The 27076-nt window shown below is 35.3% G+C and overlaps 1 protein-coding gene across 2 annotated transcripts; it reads right to left on the bottom strand.

The window, feature by feature from the left end:
* Positions 1-663: 663 nt before the first annotated feature.
* Positions 664-20849, bottom strand: LOC128238558 (iron-sulfur clusters transporter ABCB7, mitochondrial-like). Of its 2 annotated transcripts, none has more exons than XM_052954602.1 (16): positions 20678-20849; positions 19961-20032; positions 18920-19007; positions 16359-16483; positions 14844-14973; positions 14186-14372; positions 13208-13289; positions 12603-12691; positions 12085-12172; positions 11271-11445; positions 9887-10044; positions 9182-9345; positions 8214-8343; positions 5133-5307; positions 4615-4718; positions 664-3976 (listed from the first exon to the last, which is right to left on the bottom strand). In XM_052954602.1, the coding sequence occupies exons 1-16, from the start codon at positions 20831-20833 to the stop codon at positions 3719-3721; spliced, it is 2181 nt and encodes a 726-aa protein (XP_052810562.1). In that variant the 5' UTR covers positions 20834-20849; the 3' UTR covers positions 664-3718. The 2 variants fall into 2 exon arrangements, with proteins under 2 accessions (XP_052810562.1, XP_052810563.1); XM_052954603.1 differs by having other exon boundaries at positions 18920-18995.
* Between the last annotated feature and the right edge of the window lie 6227 nt (positions 20850-27076).

Genomic DNA, 27076 nt, shown 5'->3' with positions numbered 1-27076 from the left:
TATCATTTTGAAATAGTTTTATAGCGAAGTAGAAACAAATATAAACATGACTTTGGTTTCAACCTCTATATAAAAATGCACCTTTGTTTCATGCACTTAAAATCCAATACATGGACTTAAACATGCATTTAAATCTAAGGACTTTTTAAGAACTATCAGAGTAAAGCAACTCTGTCAAAATACATTTATATTCATTATTGTTATACAGGTGCAGACATATCACCTTAAACCATATTAAGACATTGAACCATTTTTGAGTGTTTTCTTTGATTTTGTCACAGACAAACACAGACTAATAAACCAGGTTTATAAGCCGTGACAAAATAAAAGAAACAGTCTCAAATATGGTTTATAGGTCTGTGATTTTGTATATTAAAGCAATAATTCAATAATGCAATGAAAAATACAGGGGCAATCCCAGTAGTAAAAAAATAATCTGTTTAGAGGCAAATATTAACCAGTAGGCAGAACTCAATGTGCAATATGAAGAGTGCAGATAAATCCCACCAATATTTTAATAAATGCCTGCTACTTATTGCACATTGAGTTGAACAATATGGCACAAAAGAACCCTCACACTCATATATTGCTCAGTGGCAGAGCAAGCATATAACCCAGGTTATACCAGTACCATCTTTCTGTTCTGAATAACAAAACCAAAAAAACGTTTTCAAAAATATATTTCAGATTAAATAATTTACTACCTGACTAATAAACAAACAAACAAACAATATAATTAAAACAAAAGCAACATGTATATAAAAGGCATCTCACAAGGTAAAATAGCCAATTTACATTAAACTTGTTGAATCATTAACATATAGAAAAATGGACCTCAAAGAATACAATGAATTAAGCAAATAAAATCAACAGGTCAACTGTTTCAAAATGTAACAAAAGTGTGCTTGAGAATGAAAGTATTTGTTGAATATAACAAAGGTGAAGTCATTATCAGGCCTTAATTTCTCAAAACTGCTTAAGCTTAACAGGTTTAAGTAGACTGCGTAATGTTTCATTTAAAATGGTGAAAAACTAGTAAAGTTATGTGCGTTTAAAGTCGTCATTCCAAGCAAAATATTGCCTTCCGACGTAGCAATTATGACGTAATTTATCACATGGTATACACACACTGTCCTTTTTAAAGTCTAAAAACTCTTAAAGAAACAAATATTACGCAAAGAATAGAAAAACAAAAATAGTGAGCTCAACTGAATTCTGTTTAAAGGGACTTGCAAGTTTAAAAAATTTGGGGCCAGGTGCACATTTCTTCACCCATTTTGAGTCCCTTATAAAGGCATGGTTCCTCATTTTAAATAGACTCGCCCACAGATTTTAAGTTGACATTTTTTAACTTTGCATTTTCATTTTACTTGTGTTGATGAACAAACACCAAACAGCAACTGGCAAATATTCATCTGTGCAGAATTTTGCAAATCTAGGCCATAATAGTTTAATAGCGCTACAAGGCTGTTCGGCAAAATAGAGAGTTTTCTGTAACATTTTTAAATCATTATTCACAATACAGCTCTATATGAACTTTTGATGATATTTCATCATTGTTAAAAGCATTGTTTTTACAATTCATTTATTTTTCCAATGTCGAACCATATAACACATGACACATGAACAAGTCCATTTAAAGCTGCACTCTCACAGATTGATCATTTTGACAACTTGTTTTATGTTTTTGTCTTTAAATGAGCCAATTTTTGTGAAAATGTCTGGAAACCAGTGATATTAGACTGCTGACAAAAAGATCAGATCACAGTTTATCATATTTATGTTTGAACAAGAGGCACATCAGTGCCTGTGCTCCACTGGCCAAAAGGTTCAAGCAAAGACCACCTAACGAACATTTTCGTCAAGTTTCATAAAAATACAATCATCAATTTTTGAGGAGAAGTTATTTAAAAAAAAATTTTACTTTAATAGCTCTGGCTGCCATGTTGTGCAGTGGACCGAAATGATTTGGGCAATTTGAGTAAAGGAGCACCAAACAAACATTTCTGTCAAGTTTTATCGAAAAAAGGTCATCGGTTTCGACGACAAGTCGTATAAAGTTTTTTTTATTTTTTAACTCTCGCAGCCATGTTGTGCAGCGGACCAGAACCATTTGGGGAATTTTGGTTAAAGGGCATCCCGATGAACATTTATGTAAAGTTTCATCAAAATCTGATAATCGGTTTCTGAGAAGATGTAGTTTAACGTTCTTTTCTATTCTTAGCTCTGGTGCCCATGTTGTGCAGCAGACCAGAACTGTTTGGGCTATTTTGGTTAAGGACTACCCAAGTAACATTTCTGTCAAGTTTCATTGCAATACGATCATCGGTTTCTGAGGAGAAGTCGTTTAAAGGTTTTTCTATTTTTACCTCTGGGGGCCATCTTGTGCAGTGGACCGAAACCATTGAAGCAAATTTGATAAAGGACCATCCAAGGAACATTTTTGTTAAGTTTCATCAAAATCTGATCATCGGTTTCTGAGAAGATGTTCTTTAAAGGTTTTTCTATTTTTTTGCCCTGGCAGCCATGTTGTGCAGCGGACCGGAACCATTTGAGCAATTTTGGTTAAGGACCACCCAAGGAACAATTCTGTCAAGTTTCATCAAAATCTGCCTATCCGTTTCAGAGGAGATGTCGTTTAAAGATTTTGCTATTTTTAGCTGTGGTGGCCATATTGTGCAATGGACCAGAACCATTTGAGCAATTTTAATAAAGGACCACCCAAGGAACATTACTGTCAAGTTTCATCAAAATCTGCCGAACCGTTTCAGAGGAGATGTCGTTTAAAGATTTTGCTATTTTTAGCTCTGGCGGCCATATTGTGCAATGGACCGGAACCATTTGAGCAATTTTGGTAAAGGACCACCAAAGGAACATTCCTGTGAAGTTTTGTCAAAATCCGCTTATCAGTTTCAGAGGAGATGTCGTTTAAAGTAAAAGTTTACGCACGCACGCACGCACGCACGAACTCACGACGGACAATCTGTGACGACATAAGCTCCATGGCCTTTGGCCAGTGGAGCTAAAAATGATGTTTTATGGCTAAAAGCGTTAATAAACTTATTAAAAGTTTTCCAAACAAATGAGATCTGTTCTTTTGTGAATAATCTAACATGACTGAATTGAAGGCATTGATGCCAAAATTAGCCAATTCTCAGACCTTTTTTATTAAAGTGTCGAAACTGGTATCTGACAGAGTGCAGCTTTAATAACATTCAAATAAATTACCAGAACAATGCATGTACTATTCTCATACTCATTGGCAGGGAAACGAGAATAACAGACCTTGTTTACACTCATGTTAAATGTGTACAAAAATATTTCTTTGGGTTTAATTAAATTTGTATACATGTATTATGATGTATAGCTGTACATAATTATATGGATCAACACATATTAAAAGAGCTCCTGAGAATATAAAATCTAAAATATTTATTAAAGAGACTTGAAACCATTGGTGAAAAGTTGACAAGCCCAAAATACTGAAAACAGGGTGTTTCTGAAATGCAGTTTTTAAAATACATTTAAATAGGAGATATGTTTTCAAACAAACTGATTTCTGAATTCAGTATTAAAACTGAAAACTTTCTACCTTGCTGGATTTAATTCACCCTTGCACACATTTTTGATATTTTCTCAGCTTGCTAAACTTTATTCCTTAAAGTTAAAATAACAAAATTGATAAAATCATATCACAATCTAACATACACATCAGTTTTTACCCTTTAATTTCCTCTGCTATATCAACATTATTGTTATAATTACTATTGTCATAGTTCACAAAACTTTGTTTTTCCCAGAGGTGTTTGTATAAACTATCTGGCTTCATCATCAGTTCAAAATGGTTGCCTCGCTCCGCTACACGTCCATGCTCTAGGACAATAATCTCGTCCGCGTCTACAACTGTCGAAAGTCTGTGAGCGATCACGAGAGTTGTGCGTCCCTTCGTCACGCTTCGAAGAGCAGTGAGAATGTTCTGAAAAAGATAATTATGAGAAATAATTTTAATTCAATTCAATGAGAAATATTTTAAATTCAATTCAATGAGAAATATTTTAAATCCAATTTAATGAGAAATATTTTAAATTCAATTTAACGAGAAATTTCTTATATTCAATTCAATCAGAAATATTCTAAATTCAATTCCATAACTTTCAGCATTGTATTCGGTTCATTTTAATACCAAATAGTCATTTTTCGAAACTTTGGTTTTTCATGGTATTTCCAGGATTTTTAGCACCTGATCCTGAGCCAATGAAACTAATCTATTAATGAATTCTATTATTTGACATTATGAATGCTTGATTTAATCCTTGTACAAGTTTAAAAATATAAATAAAGAAAGGTGCCATTAAAGCATTAAAAGTACTATTAATCAGGCCACCACCAAAAACATAAAATTATCTAAGAAACCTTTTTTGGTAAGCTTAACTTTCATTTAAGTTTTAAACATATTGTTTATTTACATTGTTTATACTGCATGGCAGATGCTGACATTACGGAAAACCAAAAATAAACAAATTCTTCATAAAGTCTATTCAATTCAATAAAATACATTGGCTTGTATTGTCAAAAAGGAACCATTTCATGCATACAACATTTTATCAACAGTACCTGTTCGGTGATAGTATCAAGTGATGATGTGGCCTCATCATACACAAATATAGGCGGGTCCTTCATGATGGCGCGGGCTATTGCCACTCTCTGCTTCTCTCCTCCTGTATATCAAATGTATGTACAGTTTAACTAAATTAACAAAGAATTCAATGCTAATTCTCTCTTCTTACATTTTGTTATTTGGAAAGTGACATAACTCAATAGGGTAATTATTAAAGCCTGAGTTATGGGCCTTGCTGTATTGTTCCTGGCAACATCTGTCAAAGACATCAAAGTATATATCGTCATTTATTCTGCTTATATAGAAAACAAATACAACTTTACAAAAAAAAAAAATGCTGAAATGTCTGAGTTTGTCACTTAGGTGATATGATTACTGCAGAATTGACCCTTATTCTTATAACTTTAGGAAAACTGTAAAAAAAAAGCACCTATAAAGTTATACCTTCTGTAACATTAAATAAATTATTTTCTTCATTTTCATGAAAAAACATCCGTAAAGAGAAGAGATTTACCTGACAACTTTAACCCTCTTTCTCCGACTTCAGTTTCATACTGGTTTGGAAACCTGTTTATAATCGTGTTGTGGATTTCTGCCATTTTGGCTGCTGAGAAAACATCGTCCGCAGACTTACTCAGATCTCCATAGTGGATGTTGTTGAAAACAGTGTCATGGAACAGTACACAATCCTGGAAAAGAAGATCTTATTAAATAATAATGACAAATTTTTATAACATACTTATTCATTGATATTGTCAAATAATTTAAGGTTTGAGCAGGAAGCCACCTCTCGCCCGAGGTAATGTGGCTTCAAGCCCAACAAGGCAAACTTACTCAGGGACTCTAGTTTTTTATTCTACTTATGTAACATTCTAAAATCATAAGTTTTTTTTTACTAATTCAAATTTATATTCATTGAATTATGATTCTAACAGATGGCAGTGATTTTTTCAGTTAAAAAGGGGCATAACTCACTAACAATTACTAAGCTGGAATAATGGGCCTTGCTGATCATGTGTGTATTGTCACTGGCAACATGCATACAAAGTTTCATTAGAATATCTAAAATGTTTTTCCAGTGAAAATGGCCCAGGCATAAATTTTACATCAAGACCCTGACAGCGTTGATATCATCAAGGACATAAGGTAACAATGCCCCATTTTTTTTATCTCTTACAGACAGGCAAATAAACGACTCAAACTTCACACTGTAAATAAACACTAGAAGCGCCGCAATGCGACGAAACCTGGTTTTTGTTATGGGCAATCAGAAATTATAGCCAATTAATTTGTTGTATGAGCAAGTTCAATCTGCAGCTTCATATAAGCTATATTCACACTAAGATTCATCACTATCCATCAATTCTTGTTGGGCAGAAAAAACATTTTTCTACTTTTAGTAACAGTGACCTTGACCCCACCTCCCAAGCTAGCTCTTCACATAAGCTACCTTCGCTCTAAGTTTCATCAATATCTATCAATGCTAACTAAAGTTATTGGGCAGAAACCATTTTTCTATTTTTAGTAACAGTGACCTTGACCCCACCCCCCTCAAAAGAAATTCCAAGCTTGCTCTTCACATAAGCTACTAATACCTACACAAAATTTCGTCAATATCTATCAATCCTAACTAAAGTTATTGGACAGAAACCATTTTTCTATTTTTAGTAACAGTGACCTTGACCTTAGCTCCACCCCCCTTAAAAAGCAATCCCAAGCGAGCTCTGTACACAAGCTACCTACACACCAAGTGTTATCAATATCTATCAATGCTAACTAAAGTTATTGGGCGGACACCATTTTTTAAGTTTTAGTAACAGTGACCTTAGCCCACACCCCTCAAAAGCAATCCCAAGCTAGCTCTTTACATAAGCTACCCACACACCAAGTTTCATCAATATCTATCAATGCTATCAAAACTTATTTGGCAAAAAACATTTTTCTATTTCAAGTAACAGTGACATTGACCGTAGCCCCTCCCCACTCAAAAGCAATCCCAAGCTAGCTCTTCACATGCTACCTACACACCAAGTTTCATCAATATCTGTCAATCCTAACTAAAGTTATTGGGCAGAAACCATTTTTCTATTTTTATTAATAGTGACCTTGACTTTAGCCCCTCCCCACTACAAAGCAATCCCAAGCTAGCTCTTCACATAAGCAACTTACACACCAAGTTTCATCAATATCGGTCAATGCTAACTAAAGTTATTGGGCAGAAACCATTTTTCTATTTTTAGTAACAGGCGACCTTGACCTTAGCCCAACCCCCCTCAAAAGCAATCCCAAGCTAGCTCTGTACATAAGCTACCTACACACCAAGTTTCATCAATATCGATCAATGCTAACTAAAGTTATTGGGCAGAAACCATTTTTCTATTTTAAGTAACAGTGACCTTGACCATTTTTCTATTTTAAGTAATAGTGACCTTGACCTTAGCCCTTCCCCACTCCAAAGCAATCCCAAGCTAGCTCTTCACATAAGCAACTTACACACCAAGTTTCATCAATATCGGTCAATGCTAACTAAAGTTATTGGGCAGAAACCATTTTTCTATTTTAAGTAACAGTGACCTTGACCATAGCCCCTCCCCCCTCAATAGCAATCCCAAGCTAGCTCTTCACATAAGCTACCTACACACCAACTTTCGTCAATATCTATCAATCCTAACTAAAGTTATTGGGCAGAAACAATTTTTCTATTTTTAGTAACAGGCGACCTTGACCTTAGCCCAACGCCCCTCACAAGCTAGCTCTTCACATAAGCTACCTACACACCAAGTGTCATCAATATCTGTCAATGCAAACTAAAGTTATTGGGCAGAAACCATTTTTCTATTTTAAGTATCAGTGACCTTGACCATTTTTCTATTTTAAGTAATAGTGACCTTGACCTTAGCCCTTCCCCACTCCAAAGCAATCCCAACCTAGCTCTTCACATAAGCAACTTACACACCAAGTTTCATCAATAACGGTCAATGCTAACTAAAGTTATTGGGCAGAAACCATTTTTCTATTTTTAGTAACAGTAACCTTGACCTTAGCCCCACCCCCTCAAAAGCAATCCCAAGCTAGCTCTTCCCATAAGCTACCTACACACCAAGTTTCATCAATATCTATCAATGCTAACTTAAGTTATTGAACGGAAACCAATGTTTGACGCCCGCCCGTCCGCCCCGCCCAACGACAACCTCATTCTAATAACCCGGTTTTCGTTGAAAACCTGGTTAAAAATGAAGTTTGGAGTGTTTCTTCATTGAAACTGATGTAACATACTGCATAAATTGCTATGTGCACCTGTTGGGGTTCGAACCCACAACCTCTTGCTCTGCAAGCATTCATTCTACTACGCCGCTATTAAAGCTAGCTCTATAGCGAGACAGTGCTGCTGTATACATATCGAATACCCGGTTACACATTCCCCCCCAATTTTGAAATTTCGGAGACAAAGGTCAATTTGCAATGACCTTGAGGCTTATCGTGCAACGCAGGTCCCCTTCCTCAAGATACAAAAATGGTACCACCAAGCATCCAAAGTTCGCATTACGGAGTATTGGTTATCTTACCGGTAAATCATTCTTTAGTACAACATTACCTGTGGTACTATTCCTATGGCACGTCGTATACTGTCCAAGTTGACATCTTGTACATTTTGACCGTTGATTTGGACACTTCCTGTCATTGGGTCAAAGAATCTGTACAGCAGACGGACTATGGTGGACTTCCTGGAACAAGATAAAACTGTGCATGTATGCGAAACACATCTGAAAGCAGAATATTGCTGGTTGATTTTTAATTTGTCCTATGTAAAAGTTAAATACCGATACATCAGTCAAAAACAATAATAACATTGGATAGTCAGTGTGATTTTTTTTCAGATTTGATGTTATATATGTGAAGTTTTTATCATGCACAGTCTAAATACAAGTATGAAATCCCTGAATTTGTTCATGATAACTTTTTTATATCCTGACTGGCATAAAAAATTCCTGTGTAAACTATCAAACAAATGTCCCTTTAAAGCCACATAGACGTCAGACAAAATTACCCATGTAAACCACATAGACGTCAGACAAAATGGACTGTGTAAACCACAAAGACTTCAAAACAAAATGTCCTGGCAATAGCAAAGTTGGTATCGAATACCATCTCTAAGCTGTTGCTAAAAGGCATTGACAGTGTTGAACTTACCATTAGCATTACTGCTAATGGACAATCTCAATCAAACCAAGATGGCAATTATCATAGTTAATTCATACATGTTAAGTTATCAAAATTTTCTCTTAAGACCACAATAGAATACAGTATTGAATGATAATGATTTTTTTTCTCCCGTTATGGGCAAAACAAAACCATAATCACTGAGATGAAGTATGCAATGTATACATATGGGTGCATTTAATTTTATTTTGAAAATAACCCACAAATTATACTTAAGAGGATAAAACTGCACAATGATCAAGTAACAAGAAAGTTTTCTTTTTGATCAGAAGTATTAATACTAGAATTAGTGACAAGCATTGATAACTGGTAAATATGGGTAATATTTGAATAATCTCCTACCCTGATCCACTGCCACCAACAATGGCAACCTTTTTGCCCGCTGGAACGCTAAACGAGAGCCCGTTGAGAATCTTCTGACCTTTGACATACTCGAAACTAACATCGTCAAAAGTCACTGTGGAGTTTTGGGCATTCACGTCTAGAATAGGTGCATTTGGTTTGATCTGAAACGTCATACAAAACATGAAATACTGGTAATCTAGACAAACCTACTACACATTCTTGATAAGTTCATCAGTCTAGAGCTACATTAAAGATCTGACTACATGTGAAGAACAGCTTAGTCAGTTACTGTTACCATATATTTAACACTACAATCGAAGAATCACTTAATGTGTAACTGAATTACATTTCAATGGACTACTTTCTGTGACATATGGCTGGATTCCAAGAACTACTGACTGTGTTATTTAATACAACCCAAGAACTACTTTCTCTGACATTTGACTACACTACATGGACTACTTTCTGTGACATTTGGCTATGTTCCAATAAATTCTGTGTTATTTCTTTACATTCCTACAACTATTTACTAAAATATTGGCCATATGCCAAAAACAACTTTTTAAGAAAAGTGACTACTTATATGCAAAAAACTACTTGCATAGATATTTGACTCTATTCCAACAACTACTTAGTTTGATATTTTGCGATATGACAAGAACTACTTTCTGAGAAATTTGATACACTCTAAGAACTACTTACTGTGATACTTGGCTTAATGCTGAGCAGGTTAAACATGGTTGCCATATCAATGAGCGACTGTCGAACCTCTCGATACAGTGAACCAATGAAATTGAGGGGAATCGAGAGCTGGAACAGCAGGCTGTTTACCATAACAAGGTCACCAACTGTCATTGTACCTGTTGGATTATATTATACATTAAGTATTAAATACAGTAAAACTGAGATTGCTCGAGGACGCAAGAGACCGAGCCAAAGATGATTACTAATTCACCGATTATGTGTTGTGTTGTGGAAACCGCTCAATTAATGAAGAAATATCAATAAATGAATAAATAGAAATGTTTATTTTTACAAAATTGCCATATTGCAAAGCAAAGTGACAAGAAGGAATTCTTTTCAAAGATTCCGATATTGGATCAATATGGTAGTGTTTATTCATATTTTTAATACTCATTTACATTTCTCACCATTAACTTCTTGTCACTAACTTCTCATAATTATCTTCTCAAATGCCCTTATCAACTACTATCGGTCATGCGTAAACAGTGATAAACAGTTTTTCACACCTTATCAAATTGCCTTTCAACTGTCATTGAATTTTTATTTATTTTGGATCACGCGTTCGGCAAAAAGTATGAAAATTATGACCTCGAGGGAGCCATAAGGTTTGTGCATGATTTGTGTACTTGGGACCGACAATATTGCTCGACTCCTCAATATATTTAGGTTTCGATGCAGCGTAGGTATACTTTATATGAAAACAGAAGAAAAATTGTTCAGGACCAAGCTCCGACCTCGATGGGACCGCCGGTTCTGGAACGACCGCTTTGTAATAACCGCAGTTTTACGTATAACAATCAAAGACAACTTATATGATACCATAACCATACTGGTAAGTGTTGATATCAGTATGTGATGTTATATTATTGTAAGTAGTAGTGTTATAGTTTTCAAATTTCAGATCAAGTGACATTTTTCTTTCTTGTATTGCATCTATACTTAAGTCCTCTCTAGGATAACTTAAAATATGTTTAAAAATATAACAAAGAAAGCTAAAACATTATATGCAGCAAGGGAGGGTTATTATTAGTACTATGTTGATATCAGGTATAATCAAATAATGCAAAAATCCAAGAGCCAAATACTAAAAACCCTTTTCATACTGGTTTACATCATTTAAAAGACATATTATTACATAATACAAGACAGTCACAGACTGCCATATCTCTCGCCCAATAAAGCAGGCAGAATTACTTAGAAAACATTTTTTTTCAAATACAGTTGTCATGGAATAAAGTTGTGATACATGTATACCAAGAATAAAAAAAAGCCTTAAGGCTTAATGGTTATTTTGAATACTATTGTATAACTGACAATAATTGTTAAACCTATTACACTTTACCTGCCATAATATTGTTACTGGCCAATACCATAATGGCGGTCAGTCCAACGCTAAAAATAGCATTCTGTCCCCAGTTGAGCAACGCAAGGCTTTGTAACGTCTTTAGGGACTTCTTTTCGTAGCGTGCCAGTATTTTGTCGTAACGGTCCACTTCATATTTCTCGTTGTTAAAATACTGAAACAGGAATTATTTCGAAAAAGATAAACTGGTGTAATAAAAAAAATGATACACCTGGATAAAACATTCTTGTATACTATTAATAGTATATCAATATATTTGATAATTTTGTATCGAGTTATACAGTATACCTTGCCTGTTATGATTAAATTAAAGCTGCACTCTCACAGATTCACCATTTTTAGAATTTTTTTATTTCTTGTCTTCGAAAGAGCAAATTTTTGCGTATATATCTGCAAACCAACAATGAAAGTTGCTGACAAAAGATCAGATCACAGATTTTCATATTTTGGACTTAAATATAAAAATCTGCGATCTCTTTATTTTGTAAGCAGTCTTATATAACTAGTTTCCATGCATTTTCGCAAAAATTGGCTCGTTCCAAGACAAAAAATTAAAAAGTTGTCAAAACGTTCAATCTGTGAGAGTGCAGCTTTAACATAATAATGTTGTCGGTTAATTCAAAGTAAGCACCTTATTTTTCCTACAGCAGTCATATAATTTAAGACTTTCTGGATCATCATGCCAAAACAAATTGTAACAAACACTGCTATGAATGATTAAGAATGTGTACAAGCCGAACAATTAATTTACCAGTTCAGGGCTTATGGGACTATGGGAATGTAAATATACTACCTTGACAGTCTCGTAGTTGATCAGAGAGTCTATGGCCTTGTTTCCTGCCTCTCCTTCAGCCTGGTTCATCTCGACTCGGATCTTTGTCCTTTGAAATTACGACATATTCATAGAAGATATAGGCTGATTTCAATGTAATTGCACTTCCATGACAAAATCACTATCATAAGCTGATTTCAACTGTAATCCTTCATCAGAACATAACTTATATTATAACAACAACCAAACCGCAGGGCAGATGCAAACACTCCTTTGTTTTTTTCTTTCAGCCAAACAAGGGGCATAAATGGACAATTATTTAAGCCCAGAGTTATGTGCCTTGATATACATTTGTGTATTGTTTCTAGAAACCTGTGTTAACAAGTTTTATTGGAATATATCAACAGTTTTTCAGTTATCGCCACAGTTGTTATTGTACACCATTGACAACACCAATGACACCGACAAAGACACCAAAGCTACCACATAACCATGACGTTTTCTTCATAAAATGAGCTTGTAATAAAGTGATACAATACCTCCATTGCGTGACAAGAAGTGTAAACACAGTGTAGGTTCCGATACAGCCTATAGTGACAGCCGCAAACTCTGAACCACACTTGTACCACTGAAAATGTTAACAAGATTGCACTGAAATCACCTGTGAAATAAGCACAGGTTTGCTTGTCCGGGACATATGGTTTAACTATCTGACAGGCACATTTCACTAATATGGTTGTCAGATGAACAGCTGTTTTTTTCCGAAACGGAACAGAAATGACTATTATTACAATTTATGTACTCCATAGAATAAGTCTTAGAACTGAATATTGCTTTTTCCCTTAAAAATGCATAATATAAACATTCTTGAGGCAGCCAAAATGATGCGCTACCCTCTTTGATGTGACAAGTTACACATGCCCTTTTAGATATATGTTTACTTTAAATGATGATGTTTGTGTTCTTTTAACACGCTTTTAACCAAAACATCCCCGAATATAGGAACAACTGGAAGTTTCTGAATTCAAAACATAATTAATAATCACAGATTAGATAATAAACTATTTTACAGTATTTGAAAATTCTACAATTTATTTATTCAAGGTAAAATTTTGTGTAACAATAAAAGTAATATAAAGCTTACCAAAACTCCAGTGACAAGCCCCACTTCGAAAAGAGTTGGCAGAACATTGAAAACCACTGATCTGAGGACGTAGTCTATACCTCTGAAAATGTACACATCAGACTGGTTTTTCTCCTAAACCTTATGATAACAGTGTAGACATAGTGTTCACTGTTGGACGAACATTCAACAAATTCCATGATCTTATGTGTGGCATACTTCATAAAAACCAGATACAATCTATTCCTAGATTACTTTGTATCAAGTCATTGGCTGTGTCCATTGATTAATTAAATGATAATTGGGTAAATCAACTTATGACCTCAAAACTTGAATCAGTGATGGGTTTACTATTCCATGAGACTGCTCTAATTCCTTGTATCGACAGGGATATTTCCCTTTAAATTAAACAGTTTTTGGGTCTTATAAATTCATTTTATCTTATTTGTTAAGACAGCTATAAAACTGATAATGCTCAAGTCTAGAAAAAATGCTGAGAGACCATGAGAATGTACCCCTGGTGAGGCTCAAACCCACAACCTCTTGAATGGGAGGGGGACATCTATACCACTAGACACCTTTCAGAATTCAGGGATGCCAACACAAATTTGTAAAAAAGAGGAAACCAGAATGAAATTGGAGTATCCATATAACATTATTTTTTTTTATAGATCAGATAAAAGACAACAATTTTAATTTTAAAATTTTGTGCCAAAAAAGAGGAAATCAGATGAAAAGCGGAAAACTGGCATCGCTGCAGATTCACTTAGAATTCATATTTTACAGTAAGAATCAACTTGGAAGCCAACATAGACGAGATAGTGACTGATCACCACTATCTGCCCCGCTGTCTAGAGGGTGTACCAAGATAAGGGGCGAAACACCCAGTGACAGATGGGCACATGGCTGAGGACGTCTATGTTGAGCAGTACATCTGTATCTTCACAACAAAAGAACACATTTCTGGCTAAAACAATATTTCAATACTGAACCTGTTACCTATTTCCTCTATCAATGGCTTTAGAGAGTGCTCCGGTCTGTCGTGAGAGGTGAAACGAGAGATCAAGGTTGTGTAGATGGGTAAATACATTCTTCGCTACCCGTCTCATGGAATCCTGCGAAACGGTTGCTATGACGGCGTTCTTCAGCTCACTAAATCCATTGGCGGTTGTCCTGCCAACACCGTCTTGAATGACACATTGGATTAAAAAGCATTTGAGTTTAGGCAAACGGTTACTCTGGCAATATATAACCTATTAATATTGTATGAAAAGAATCATGAAAGAAATAAAAACAAACCGTTCTGCAAATTAAATACTTATGATCATTTAGATCTTGTTTACAAAACTTTAAACACAGAGTTTAACAAGCTGAGAAAGTGAAAGCCAGCCTACAATTTCTAGATAAATCTTAAGTGCATTAACACAGGATCAAGTTCAGCACATTATTTTGCGATTTGGTATTAATTGTGTTATACTCTCCTTGTTTTGAGAAATTTAAAAGAAGTTATATTAATGATAATCATGATAAACTATTTTTTGTTTCGTAAAATCTAGTTTAGCAAGCTATTTGGATTTATCAAATAAAAAGAAACTTGAGCATGTTACACTTATCATTTTTATTAAGATAAATGAGGGCCAGTATAGTTATGACTTACATGCGATAACTATGGCTGTTGCCGAGGTGAGAATGGTTGCGCCAGGGTTGTCCACGTTCAGCCAATTTTCTGGTTGGTTCAGGAAGTCTACAGCGTGTTTGAAGATAAAGGGCACGCCAACTGTCACCAACTGTGAAATAATTGCAGACACAGATTTGTAAGATTCGTGACTTACAAGTGAAGTAAATATAAAACATTTTAGGCACTTGTAGTTTAGAGTTTTTCGTGTCTGCCCCAACCTATAAGCTGCATTATGGCTTGACCCACTGCATCCCCCATGCAGATTGAAGAGGGATTTAGAAGCCAAAGGGGGACATTAACCATTATCCATGAGGTATCGAGCCAAATATTATAAGTATCTTCCATGGCCGAGAGTGTAAGATAGGTCCATTCCGACCCGAGCGTAGGATGTTTTGCGGAAACGAGGTTTACCGAGTTTCCACAAAACACCCTGCGCGAGCATTGGGATGAACCTATCTTACACGAGCGGCTATGGTAGATGCTTTTTCTCCCACCTCAGTTAAACAAAATTAAGTAAAAATATATTTTTTGCTGGAACTCTTTTGTGTTTAGTGAAAATAATTGCGTACATGGATATGCGATAATTCATGGTTGTCATGGATATGTGCGCAGTGATTCAGACTATGTTAATAGTCAAATTGGTCTTTAAATAGTTCTAAGGAGAGTGAAGCATTATTTCTTGAAAGGTGCGTGAAAATAATTAAGTAGCGTTCTAAATATTGCCACAAGACAAGGTTTCCATGATGCTACAGACGACAGTCTTCAATATAAGGGAGGTAATTACAATGTGGTGACCATTAAAAAGGAGTTCCATACGGGCATTTTATCTTCGCCCGTGGGCAAGATAAGAATTTCTAGCATGGTCAAATGATTGGATTTACTTATCTGAGGTGGGAGAAAATAATTTAGACTCCAAAAAGTGGTTCTGTTGCAATGAATTAAATGACTAGGGAGGCTTAGAGCCTTGACTTACACTCTAGTCCTATCGGATGAGAATCAGAGCCTAATATGAGGTATGGGTTTAAATGGTTACCAGGGACCATATTCAATACAGTTCTTATAATTATCCTTAGACATGCATCAGTGATTCCATTTAGTCTTTTGGTCAATTAAATTGCAGACCAATCAATACACTCTGATTTTATTCTTAATATTCAAATCTAAGGTTGTTATTTAACACAGCCCCTGGTTCTTGCAATAAATAGGTAAACATAATGTTGATATTTGTAACCCCCATTCAAAAAGGAAATTAGCATACTGTAAAAATATATTTAAACTGATACCAATTAGCACGAATTGCATGAACCTGAAGACCCGAATCTTATAGAATGTGTTCTAAGCCTGAAGAAATTTGGGTGCTACAGGCCAGAGGACTGGAACTTTTTTAGACCTTCAGATATTTGTTCAGGCCAATGAATTTTATTATTTCATAGTCTCAAACAGCTTTTACTTATGCCATTCCGACAGAAATGTGATACACCGAGTAATACTTACTTTTGAACTGATAAGCAGTCCCATAGCCAGCACAACTCGGCGCCTGATTTCTGGTTTGTCGGCTGGCCAGAGGTAGTGTAACATCATGGATATAATCTCCTTTCCTCCAGCTTTGGGTGGGATGCCTGGAAGTAGTTTGATGCAGGGATCAAGCTAGCTAGAGAAGTAGAAGTGAAGATATGCCTAAACTATCAAACTTCTCTGTTTTTAGCTGAGGCAGAAGTTTTTCGCAGTATAAACAATAGAAAGAAACATGACTTGATGGAAACTTCTTCTTGGTTTGTGATCAAGTTTCGTTAGTTTTCAAAGTCTAGCTTGATCCCAAAACACTCACAAAAAGAACCCATTAATTACAAAATTTAGTCAAATCAGCGTTCATTCCGCATGAATTATGCAATATGAACATCAATTTTATCTCTGAACTAGAGATTGCTTTTTTGAAAAAGCGCTTGTCTCCCCTATTGTGTGGTCGTAGCTGAGAAAAAATAAATGATGGACATGAAATTTGTAACTTTGGACTGGAGACAAACCAACAGTGAAGTTTGGTTTATTCGATTATATTAAATAGTGAAGAGAAGAAAGTGTTGTTGATTAATCATGGAAAATGTAAACGAAGTTTGCATTGTATGAAGTTCCTGGGCGCAAGCGTTATTCAATTATTGATCGGAAACCATTTTTCAGCTCACAGTCATCGTGACCATGACCTTTTACCTACTGATCACAACATCAATAGGGGTCATCTACATAACCAACTTGCATACCAAGTATTAAGTTCTTGGGTGCAAGTGTTCTTTAGTTACTGAGCGGTAACCATTTCTTCAACTCAAGGTCATGGCAACCTTGACCTTTGACCTACTGATCTCAAAATCAATAGGGGTCATCTACTAGTCATGACCGACTAGCGTACCAAGAATGAAGTTCCTGGGTACAAGCGTTCTTAAGTTATTGAGCAGAAACCATTTTTAAGCTTAAGGTCACCGCCAACGTATCATTTTTTACCTGAAGGTAACCTTGACCTTTGACCTTTTGATCTGAAAATCAATAGGGGTCATCTTCTAGTCATGAACAACTAGCTTACAAAGTATGAAGTTCCTGAAACCAAAGGATCTTTAGTTATTGAGCGGAAACTTTTTCTTCACTTCAAGGTCATGGCAACCTTGACCTTTGACCTAGTGATCTCAAAATCAATATGGGTCATCTTCTAGTCATGACCAACTAGCATACCAAGTATGAAATTCCTGGTTGCAAGCGTTCTCTAGTTATTGAGCGGAAACAGTTTCTTCACCTCAAGGTCACGGTGACCTTGACCATTGACCTACTGATCTCAAAATCAATAGGAGTCATCTACTAGTCATGAACAACTATGAAGTTCCTGGGTACAAGCTTTCTTTAGTTATTGAGCAGAAACCATTTTTAAGCTTAAGGTCACTGCCAACATAACATTTTTTACCTGAAGGTAACCTTGACCTTTGACCTTTTGATCTCAAAATCAATAGGAGTCATCTAATAGTCATGAACAACTAGCATACCAAGTATGAAGTTCCTGGACCCAAAGGATGTTTAGTTATTGAGTGGAAACCGTTTCTTCACCTCAAGGTCACGTTGACCCTGATCTTTGACCTAGTGACCCCAAATTCAATAGGGGTCATCTACTAGTCATGACAAACTAGCATACCAAGTATGAAGTTCCTGGGTCTAAGAGTTCTATAGTTATTGGGCGGAAACGAAGTGTGACGTACTGACTGACTGACTGACAGACTGATGGACTGACTGACGGACAGGGCAAAAACAATATGTCTCCCCATGAATGGGGGAGACATAAAGATATTACACGCAAATGATTTTTACATGGAAGGTCACCACGACCTTGACTATTGACCTTGTTACCCCCAAAACAATTGGGATCATCTAGACATCATGACCAACCTCACTTCAAAGTTTGGTGAACCTAGATCAAAGCATTCTCCTGATATTGCACGGAAATATTTTTTTACATTAGAGGTCACAGCGACGTTGACCTTTGACCTTGTGACCCCCCAAAATATAGGAGTTTTCTAAACCTCATGATCAACCTCCCTACCAAGTTTGGTGAACCTAGGTCAAACCATTCTCAAGATATTGAGCGGAAATGTTTTTTACATTGGGGGTCGCCGCGACCTTGACCTTTGACCTAGTGACCCCAAAAACAATAGGGATCTTCTACACCTCATGACCAACCTCCCTACCAAGTTTGGTGAACCTAGGTCAAACCGTTCTCAATATTTTGAGCAGAAATGTTTTTTATATTGGGGGTCGCCGCGACCTTGATCTTTGACCTAGTGACCCCAAAAACAATAGGGATCCTCTACACCTCACGACCAACCTCCCTACCAAGTTTGGTGATCCTAGGTCATGCGGTTTTCCAGTTATCGATCGGAAACGAAGTGTGACGTACGGACGGACTGACGGACTGACAGACTACCGGACTGACGGACAGGGCAAAAACAATATGTCTCCCCCAGAGAGGGGGAGACATACTAATGAAAATATGAAGCCAATGTAAATATTATTACATCACTTACCGCTGGGGTCGGAGGGGGCCATGTTTGAGGCCCCAGGGTGAAAACAGGTCCTCCAGACCACATGATAGGGTGGAACCTGTAACAGAGGCTTAATTGAAGCCAGCAAAAGTAAGAATGAACCAGAGTAACAGAACACAAAAGCAAACAACATGCAAATGATACAATGAACATGCACCTGCAAATGGCAAATAATGTAACAAAATGCACACAAAAACATTATGGGACTTGAAACACGCATGAAAATGGTCCCTTGTAACATATGTACAAAGTTTCAAGCAAATATCTTGAACAGCTTTTGAGTTAAGGCCAAAGTTAACATTTGTTCATAGATGAGAAAATGACAAAAATAAATAATAAATGTTTCAAACAGAAAAAAAGAAACAATGACATGTACATGTTAATGCAAATGAAAAGCAACAAACACGAACATATTTCATGAAAGATGCATTTAAACAGCAAACAGCAACTGGCATATAATCATTTGAACATATTTTTGTGTAAATCCAGGAATAAAATCATTCATACTTCAAGAGCATTACCATCGCTTTTTAGAAAATAAGCTTGCAGTTAATGATAACCCGTGAAAGTGCAAGCACTTATTTCCAACGGGGTTCTTTGTTTTTGCTGAAGGGACAGCACGCTGAAGAGAAAGTGGTGGGATACAAGGAAGTCTGGGTTTCGAAGAGACCCCTTGTTTTTTTTTACAAAGCATCGATACACGGGGTACAACTTTCCTGGGTTAAACCAGTATTGATTACACCACTTTTCCAAGCACTTCCTTTTACATGCCGAGCGCCAGGCAAGGGAGCTACTTGTACCAACTTTTAAAGTCTTTTGGTATGACGCGCCAGGGATCGAACCCACGACCTCCCGCTCCGTAGGCGGACGCTTATCCACTAGGCTACTGAGATGATGTAACTCAACAGTTATTAAAATCATAGCTATGGGCCTTGCAACACATGTGTGTATTGTCTATGTCAACATGTACATGTATAAAGTTTCATTTAAATATCTTGAACAGAAACCAGATTTAAATTTTACCTTTCTGCAATTTGAAAACAAAGTTGACTTATAAAATCCTGGCTTGTTGAATTCATCTCTCTTCTGTGGTATCTGAAATTTTATAAATATGAGAGGAATGTGATTGGTTGGCTGCGGTATCTAAAACAATGCAAGCAAACTGTAATTGGTTGACTAAGGTTTCTGAATAATGCAAGCAGACTGTGATTTGTTTGCCGAAGTATCTGAAATAATGCAAGAATAAAGTGATTTGTTGGCTTAGGTATCTTAAATAATGTAAGAAGGCTGTGATTGTTGGCTGAGGTATCTTAAATTATGCAAAAAGATTGTGATTGGTTAGCTGGGGTATGCAAGAAGGCTGTAATTGGTTAGCTGAAAGTATAGTTCAATCAATGGAGGCCAGTTGAATTGAGTAAAAGCTTGCTATGAAGCTAACTTTTTCAATGTACACCAGTCAAAAAAGCCATCAGTACACAGGAATCAATTACAGACCAGATATAAAGATACTGTAGCAATATCACCACAATCTTCAAACGTGAATAAATGCTTCATTTTGTTCTAAAAATGATACTTTTGGAATGGGTTTGTTTTCAGTAGTGGCTTAGTCGTGCATCCTAAAATCAGCACTTTCCTGAGTGTTAAACTTGAAGAACAAGTTCTAGTACAGTGCATAACTTCAATATCAACATAAAAATATGTATCAAAATAAACATGATAAAATTAAAAGATTGAACATACCCGGTAACACGATAAAGATCTCGTTGAATTCCGAAGGAAAGATTTTGTCGAGAATTTATTAATACTATTTTTAACAGAAATCGACTGATTTGTATTGAATAATAATCTTAATTTTGGATTTTTGGATTGACATTTCCACAAAATTGACAGTGACATTGTAGTCGTGGAGTGATGTCCCTTGACAGATTGGCCGCTAAAACTCGGCTTCTTCCGGTATCCCGCAAAACAGTACACTCTACTACACAGTGATCTCTCCTGGACATAAAGACGACAAATATATTTAAAATTAGTTACAAATGTTAAAAAAATGTTTGAAACTTGTTAAAGAAATAAGTTTGATTAAACTAATGCAGACCGCTTTAAATATTTGTTGATGCATTTTTTGTGTGTCAGATTTTGCACAATTTGGCCATGTTTAAACCGGATTTCATAATACCTCATGTTTGTAAATGATAATTGCAACCGGCAAATGAAACTTTCAGTTTAAGTAACCTTTTGTCAAAAGAGCATTCCGAAATAGTTTTGATATTCTAACCATTTCACTGGTTTAAAGGGCTGAAAATAACACGTCTGATAGCAATTGACATAAATAACGGATAAGCTTTTAAAAAGTTATAGGTCCGTGAAGCTAGTATAATTCCTATTAAAAATTCCTTTCTGACCGAGCATACTGGACATTACTGCAAACATGTGTAAAAACGATCTGAAGAAAATGCATTATATTGTAGTAAAGGATGATCTCCATTTAATTGCCTTCATTTATGGGTCATTCATTGTAGCCAATACATTTCTATTTTTTAGATATTTCAAGCAAACCATTTCTGCTTACATGAATGAAATTTAAACAACTTTTAACGTTTTGCCAAGTTTTTTTTAACGTTTACATGCCGTAATCGTGCATCTAAAAATAATTCGTTTAAGAAACATGCATAATTATGTTACGAATGCGGTTACGGACTTTCCAGGCGAATTTGTTAAAGATGCACTTGCGAATATGGCTGTAGCTATAATGAATTAAGCGTGTAAAATAACTACTATCAAAAATACTGTTCTTTATGTTTTCTTGCCATTTTATAAACTCCTCGTTGTCCTTTGGTGATTTCATATCTTTAAGTGCTAACTTGCATCAATGTGCTTTAAACCTTTAGAAATAAAATTCCCTGCTACATGTATGCAGGTTTCCGGAAATCTGTTGACTTTTGTGTTTGAAGTCTGCCATTTTCTTAACATCTTGAGACTTGTTTTTTCTTTATGTCTTGAATCTGCACTTCCATATCGAAGAACTAATGAATGATCCGAATGTCTTCTAGGTTAAAGTGATTAATATCCAAAATACCTAATACATATTTGATTTCACCTAATGAAGACTAGATAAATTCGAAACGCCTTATAGAAGTGGGAGTTCTTTTTTTAATTTGTATTACTAGAAGACATTCGCATCATTGATTGACTCTACAAATGAACGGCCAAAGAAAGCGCAATCTGATAACAGCAGGCATATTTGAAACGAAACGGGAACGAAATTGATCATTTGGATAATGGATAATTCTGATGACATATACACATGAAACTAACAATGAAAATGCATACATCGAATGTTTAAAACCTATCATGAAGTGTACCTTCTCATCACGTACTTCTACTAGAACAAAGAAAGGTGGACAGGAAGCTACCATCAGGTTCAGGCGCCTGTGCCAATCTTGAAATATATAATTAAAGTAAAATTACTAGTAAAGAACTGGAACGCCTCTATAATGTGTACTGCCGGGACGAATGGTATGGCGAGGAGACGTCTTACTAACTTGTGGGCCCCTCTATCGGCCATATACTTCCTTGCTATACCCTCACCTTGAAATCCAACTATGTTGGATCTTTAGGGCACTGTCTCTGTCGGTAGCGGATCGCTTTCCTCTCCAGCTCATCTGGTCACGGGAAGCTGACGGCTGCTGGGTCCACCGGTTGTATCAAATAATTTGGTTTTCATTGTTACAGAAAGTATCGTTGAAAAGGACATTCTGGCGGTGTTGTAAAAGGAGGCGATAACATAGATCTATGTCGTGCCACTGTGAGTCAGCTAAGCAGCTAAGGGACGAGTTCCGGCGTGGTATTCATGGCCACTCGAATCAATCTGGACCCAACATACCAAGGAAACAAGCGGATCACAAGGCAGAGATATATTTATTGATATATTTTATATAAAACAATATTAAAAGTACTGGAGAAAAACATCAGTAATAAAAAAATAAATAGTAAAACAAATGATAACATAAATTCGTATGTTATAGGTGAAACAGGCAGCCGCATCTAATGTGTTGCACTCGGTCATGGACGTGTTGGATGAGCAAAACCAAATCATTAAATATAATAATGTAATTATTTCATTTTCAAATCTTATTTGATCTATGAATGTTTGCATATTACAGAATTTTAGGACCACTGTCCTATTGAATTTGTCAGGAATATACATTCTGATCCTGATGATATGTTACATGAAAAATTGATGGCATTGTTATAACATAAAAGGTATCTGTTCAATGATTTAAATGTATAATTCGTTAGTGGTGAATTATATAATATAATTGCATTAAAATATTATCCGATATTATTTACGATGTTCCATAAATGGTACACCGTAAAACATTTTCATCGAACACACAAGAATACGAAATATAACAATACGAAATCTGCATGGTTCAGTATTGAATGTAGGCAAGCAAAGATTTTTGTGATAAAAAGAGGCAGTTTCATTTGCTATCAAATGATATTAATACATTAAATTTTCTTAATGCAAGAAAGCAAGAAACATTGAAGAACAGAACAAAATATGCCATCTACAACAAATGCAAGTAAAATTGATGAAGATGCTAATAATAGTGATAATATCTCGATTGATAACAATGATTGTGCGTTTACTTTAGACGAGATAGTTAATGCTACTGGTTCTATGTATTGGCACAAATGCTGTGTTTAAGTCGGCAATGTTGCTGAGTTTTTTTCAAAGATGCAACAATGTTTATTGCTTCATATGTGGAAACTATTATTTTACCAATATGTTTAATTCTGGAATTTATACAGAAGCCTGATCTATCTGTGGTTGGGCCTATCCATAAAAAGGGTGATAGGACTAACCCATCTAATCATAGAGGGATTACACGTGTTAATGTTATTGTCAAATTCTTTTCTCCAATATTGAGAAATCAGATTAAAAATTTGTGTGAAACTGAACATAAATTCGTTTTTCGAGACAACAGAAGCACTTTTGATTGTATGTATATACTTCATACTGTTATTTAACAGGTTTAAGTTCAAACACCGAAATTTAACAGTTTTCATTGACTATGAAAAGGCTTTTTAATCTGTTATACACGATGCTTTGTGGATAAAATTAGTTCAAACTGGTATAAGTAGTAAAATAATAACCATTCTTTAGTCCCTATGTGCAAATGTTAAGGCGTGTGTTAAAGATAAGAATACCATTCTATAATCTGAACTGTTTGATATATCTCTTGGAGTGAAATAAGGGGAACTTCTATCTCATCTTTTATTTACTTTGTTTATTAATGACATTCGGGAGAATTTAGGTTTTGAAAATCTAACCCAGAATGATATAACTAAGATGTCCCTATAAATGTTACTGTTTGTATATGTAATTGCTCTGTTCACAACTGACCCTTATAGTCTTTAAGACCAGTTGATGCAATACATAGATAGTCAAGTGGGTCTTAAAATTAGTGTTGTTAAAACTAAAATATGTACATTCGAAAGACGAAAAACATTAACTCGTTGTGTTTGGTCCTTTAATAATGATGCTGCCGAAACAGTGGATAGTTTCTGTTTTTGGGGTATAAAATTCAATTGCAATGGAAGTTTTGTAAACGCAGTTAAAGCTCTGAAACATCAAGCTTGGAAAGCATATAATCACCTTGTATCAATTTTTGGTAGAGTTAAACTCGACGTAAAGACGAAACTGTTATTTTTCGACTCTATGATTGCTCCTATTCTTATGTATGGTTGTGACGATTAGGATATATATGACATCGAAGAGGTGGATAAACTCCACCTTAGATTTTGTAAACATATTCTAGGGGTTCAAACTACTAATACTGCTGTACTAGGGGTGCTCGGATAATTTGCATTATCTTTGTTCTGTAAAATCAGAGCACTTATATGTTGGTGCAAGATCAACTCTTCCCCAGCCTCGCTTATAAATAATATATATTGTGAACAATATTTACGCGAAAAGCTACAGAAACAAGCTCAGTAGCAAAAAGTTTAAACATAAACCCGGTTTAATGGCACTGGGTAAACGCCGAAGACATTGAACATAAAATCACAAACAAGAAATATTGAAGAACAGAACAAAACTCCACAAGCAGCATAGTGCATACATACTATATATAAAAAAACTAGGTATGTTTTCAAGGAATTCAAGGAGGTACCGCCTTGGAACGGTCAGTAAAATGTAAATTTACTGGGGGTTTAAACCAGTTTACGTGCACAAACCTCACTCTTATCCCAACAATCCTAAATAAAGATAAAACGCAAAAGGTGAATCTCATCAAAGTATTCATTAACTTGAGGAAACTTAACAATAAAACAAATAATAATAAACCTATAGGTAAACCCCAAGTACTTCTATATTAGAGATCCCAACTCTATCTACAGACGGGGGAATACAATTCAGAGCGCCTAATGCAAAAAACTTTTCAAAGATACGATGCAGTCATTGTATGAAACTATGAACATCACACACAGTCTGCCTTATAAAATAAGAGGTTTAAAACTGTGTGATCATAGAGTTTCATAATAAAAAGCATCAGTGTACTAAAACTGGGAACAGATCAAGAAAACATAATTAAAAATAAAAGCGACATGTATTAGCTAATCTTTCCTTCCAAATGATTTGAAAATGTAAAATATTTGAAGAAAATGAAGTCACATGCCAAAACACTCCGAGTCAGCCAAAAAAGTTTTAACCAAAAAAGGTATTAAAGATAACATGAATTAGCAAAATCTTCATAAAATCAAAGGACTGAAAGCTTAGTTATGTAAGGATGCTATATTCAACCCTATATTTTGTTTCAGGAATTCATCTTCAAAAACTAGAAGGCAAGTGCTCTTCAAAATATTGCCTTTATATCCACGGTTTAAATAAAATCCAAGTAATTCATTGAGTCTATCTGCCCAACTACCCGCTGGAAACATTTTAATTTTACGAATTTTCCTTAAAACATCACCATAAAAATCGGGATGAGCAATACTATTGGCAAGTTAATGATGTTATTTTTGTTCACTGAAAGGTTAAGGATAGCCGGTCTAAATCTGTTAAGAATGTGTCAAACACCCTTGATTTTAGCTATGTTTGGTTTACTGATCATATTAACCATTCTTTTTTGAAGCATTAAGACAACGCATATAGAATTGCATTATCGAGCTTACGACTATGTCCTCTCTCTCTTGGAATAGAAGTTGGAAGGGACAGTAATATTGAACGTTTAGTACGGAAATGTAAACTATGCAATACTAATATGGTTGAATCCGAATTCCATTTTATGCATGGTTGTACTTTTTACTATGTTTTACGTCTACAATACAGTATTTCCGGTTCATGGAATACCTTGAATAAATTTAGGGTTTCAATGTCTTCAAAATGCACAGACACTACGTTTGGTCAGCATTGATGCAGTTGCTTCATAGTTGGATAGTACAATCAATTATATAATGTTTCTGTTTTGTATAATATTGTAACCGAACTCTTATTTAATGAGCGTATTAGGCGCATGTGCGGTTACATGAAAAGGGCAAAGGCAGGGTTGGGTGTGAAAAACAACTGAGATGTGTTCATTTACATACAATCTATTCAAAATTCAAGGCATTCAAATGGCAATTATAATGTATCAAAGTTTACTATATTAATATGAAACTGTACGTGTCTATGCCACACCTAGCCGCCCAAGCAAGCTATACTGTTAACTGTAGACTGTAAGTTATAAATAATTTCGCTGAGTGTCACAAATTGACAATCAAAAGTACAATATCTTAAAATAAAACAAAACCCTAAAATAAATAATATTGAACACTTTAAAATTGATCAACAAAGAAAAGGATCAAATTTCAGGAACATTAAAGACTTTTAAAATTGAAAACCTATAGTTAAACAATATGAATGGTCCAGAGCAGAGGGAACCCACGAACTTACTTAGCAAAGCTTATGAAAATTAACAGGTTGAAGATATCGTCAGAAGACAGATAACTCGAAAAACAACGTTTCAGTCGGTTCTTCAGTATACGGTAAACCCCGCATAAATCTGGTTTGTGTAACATGTATATAAATATACACAGCATAGCATTATTTGGTTATTAAATCAATTAAAAGACAAAGTTAACAATTTTATGACG

This window comes from Mya arenaria, chromosome 6, assembly GCF_026914265.1.
Source record: "Mya arenaria isolate MELC-2E11 chromosome 6, ASM2691426v1".
In the NCBI taxonomy this organism is placed as follows: domain Eukaryota; kingdom Metazoa; phylum Mollusca; class Bivalvia; order Myida; family Myidae; genus Mya; species Mya arenaria.
Note: the sequence above shows the minus strand (reverse complement) of the source record. Positions and strands in the feature narration are given on the sequence as shown.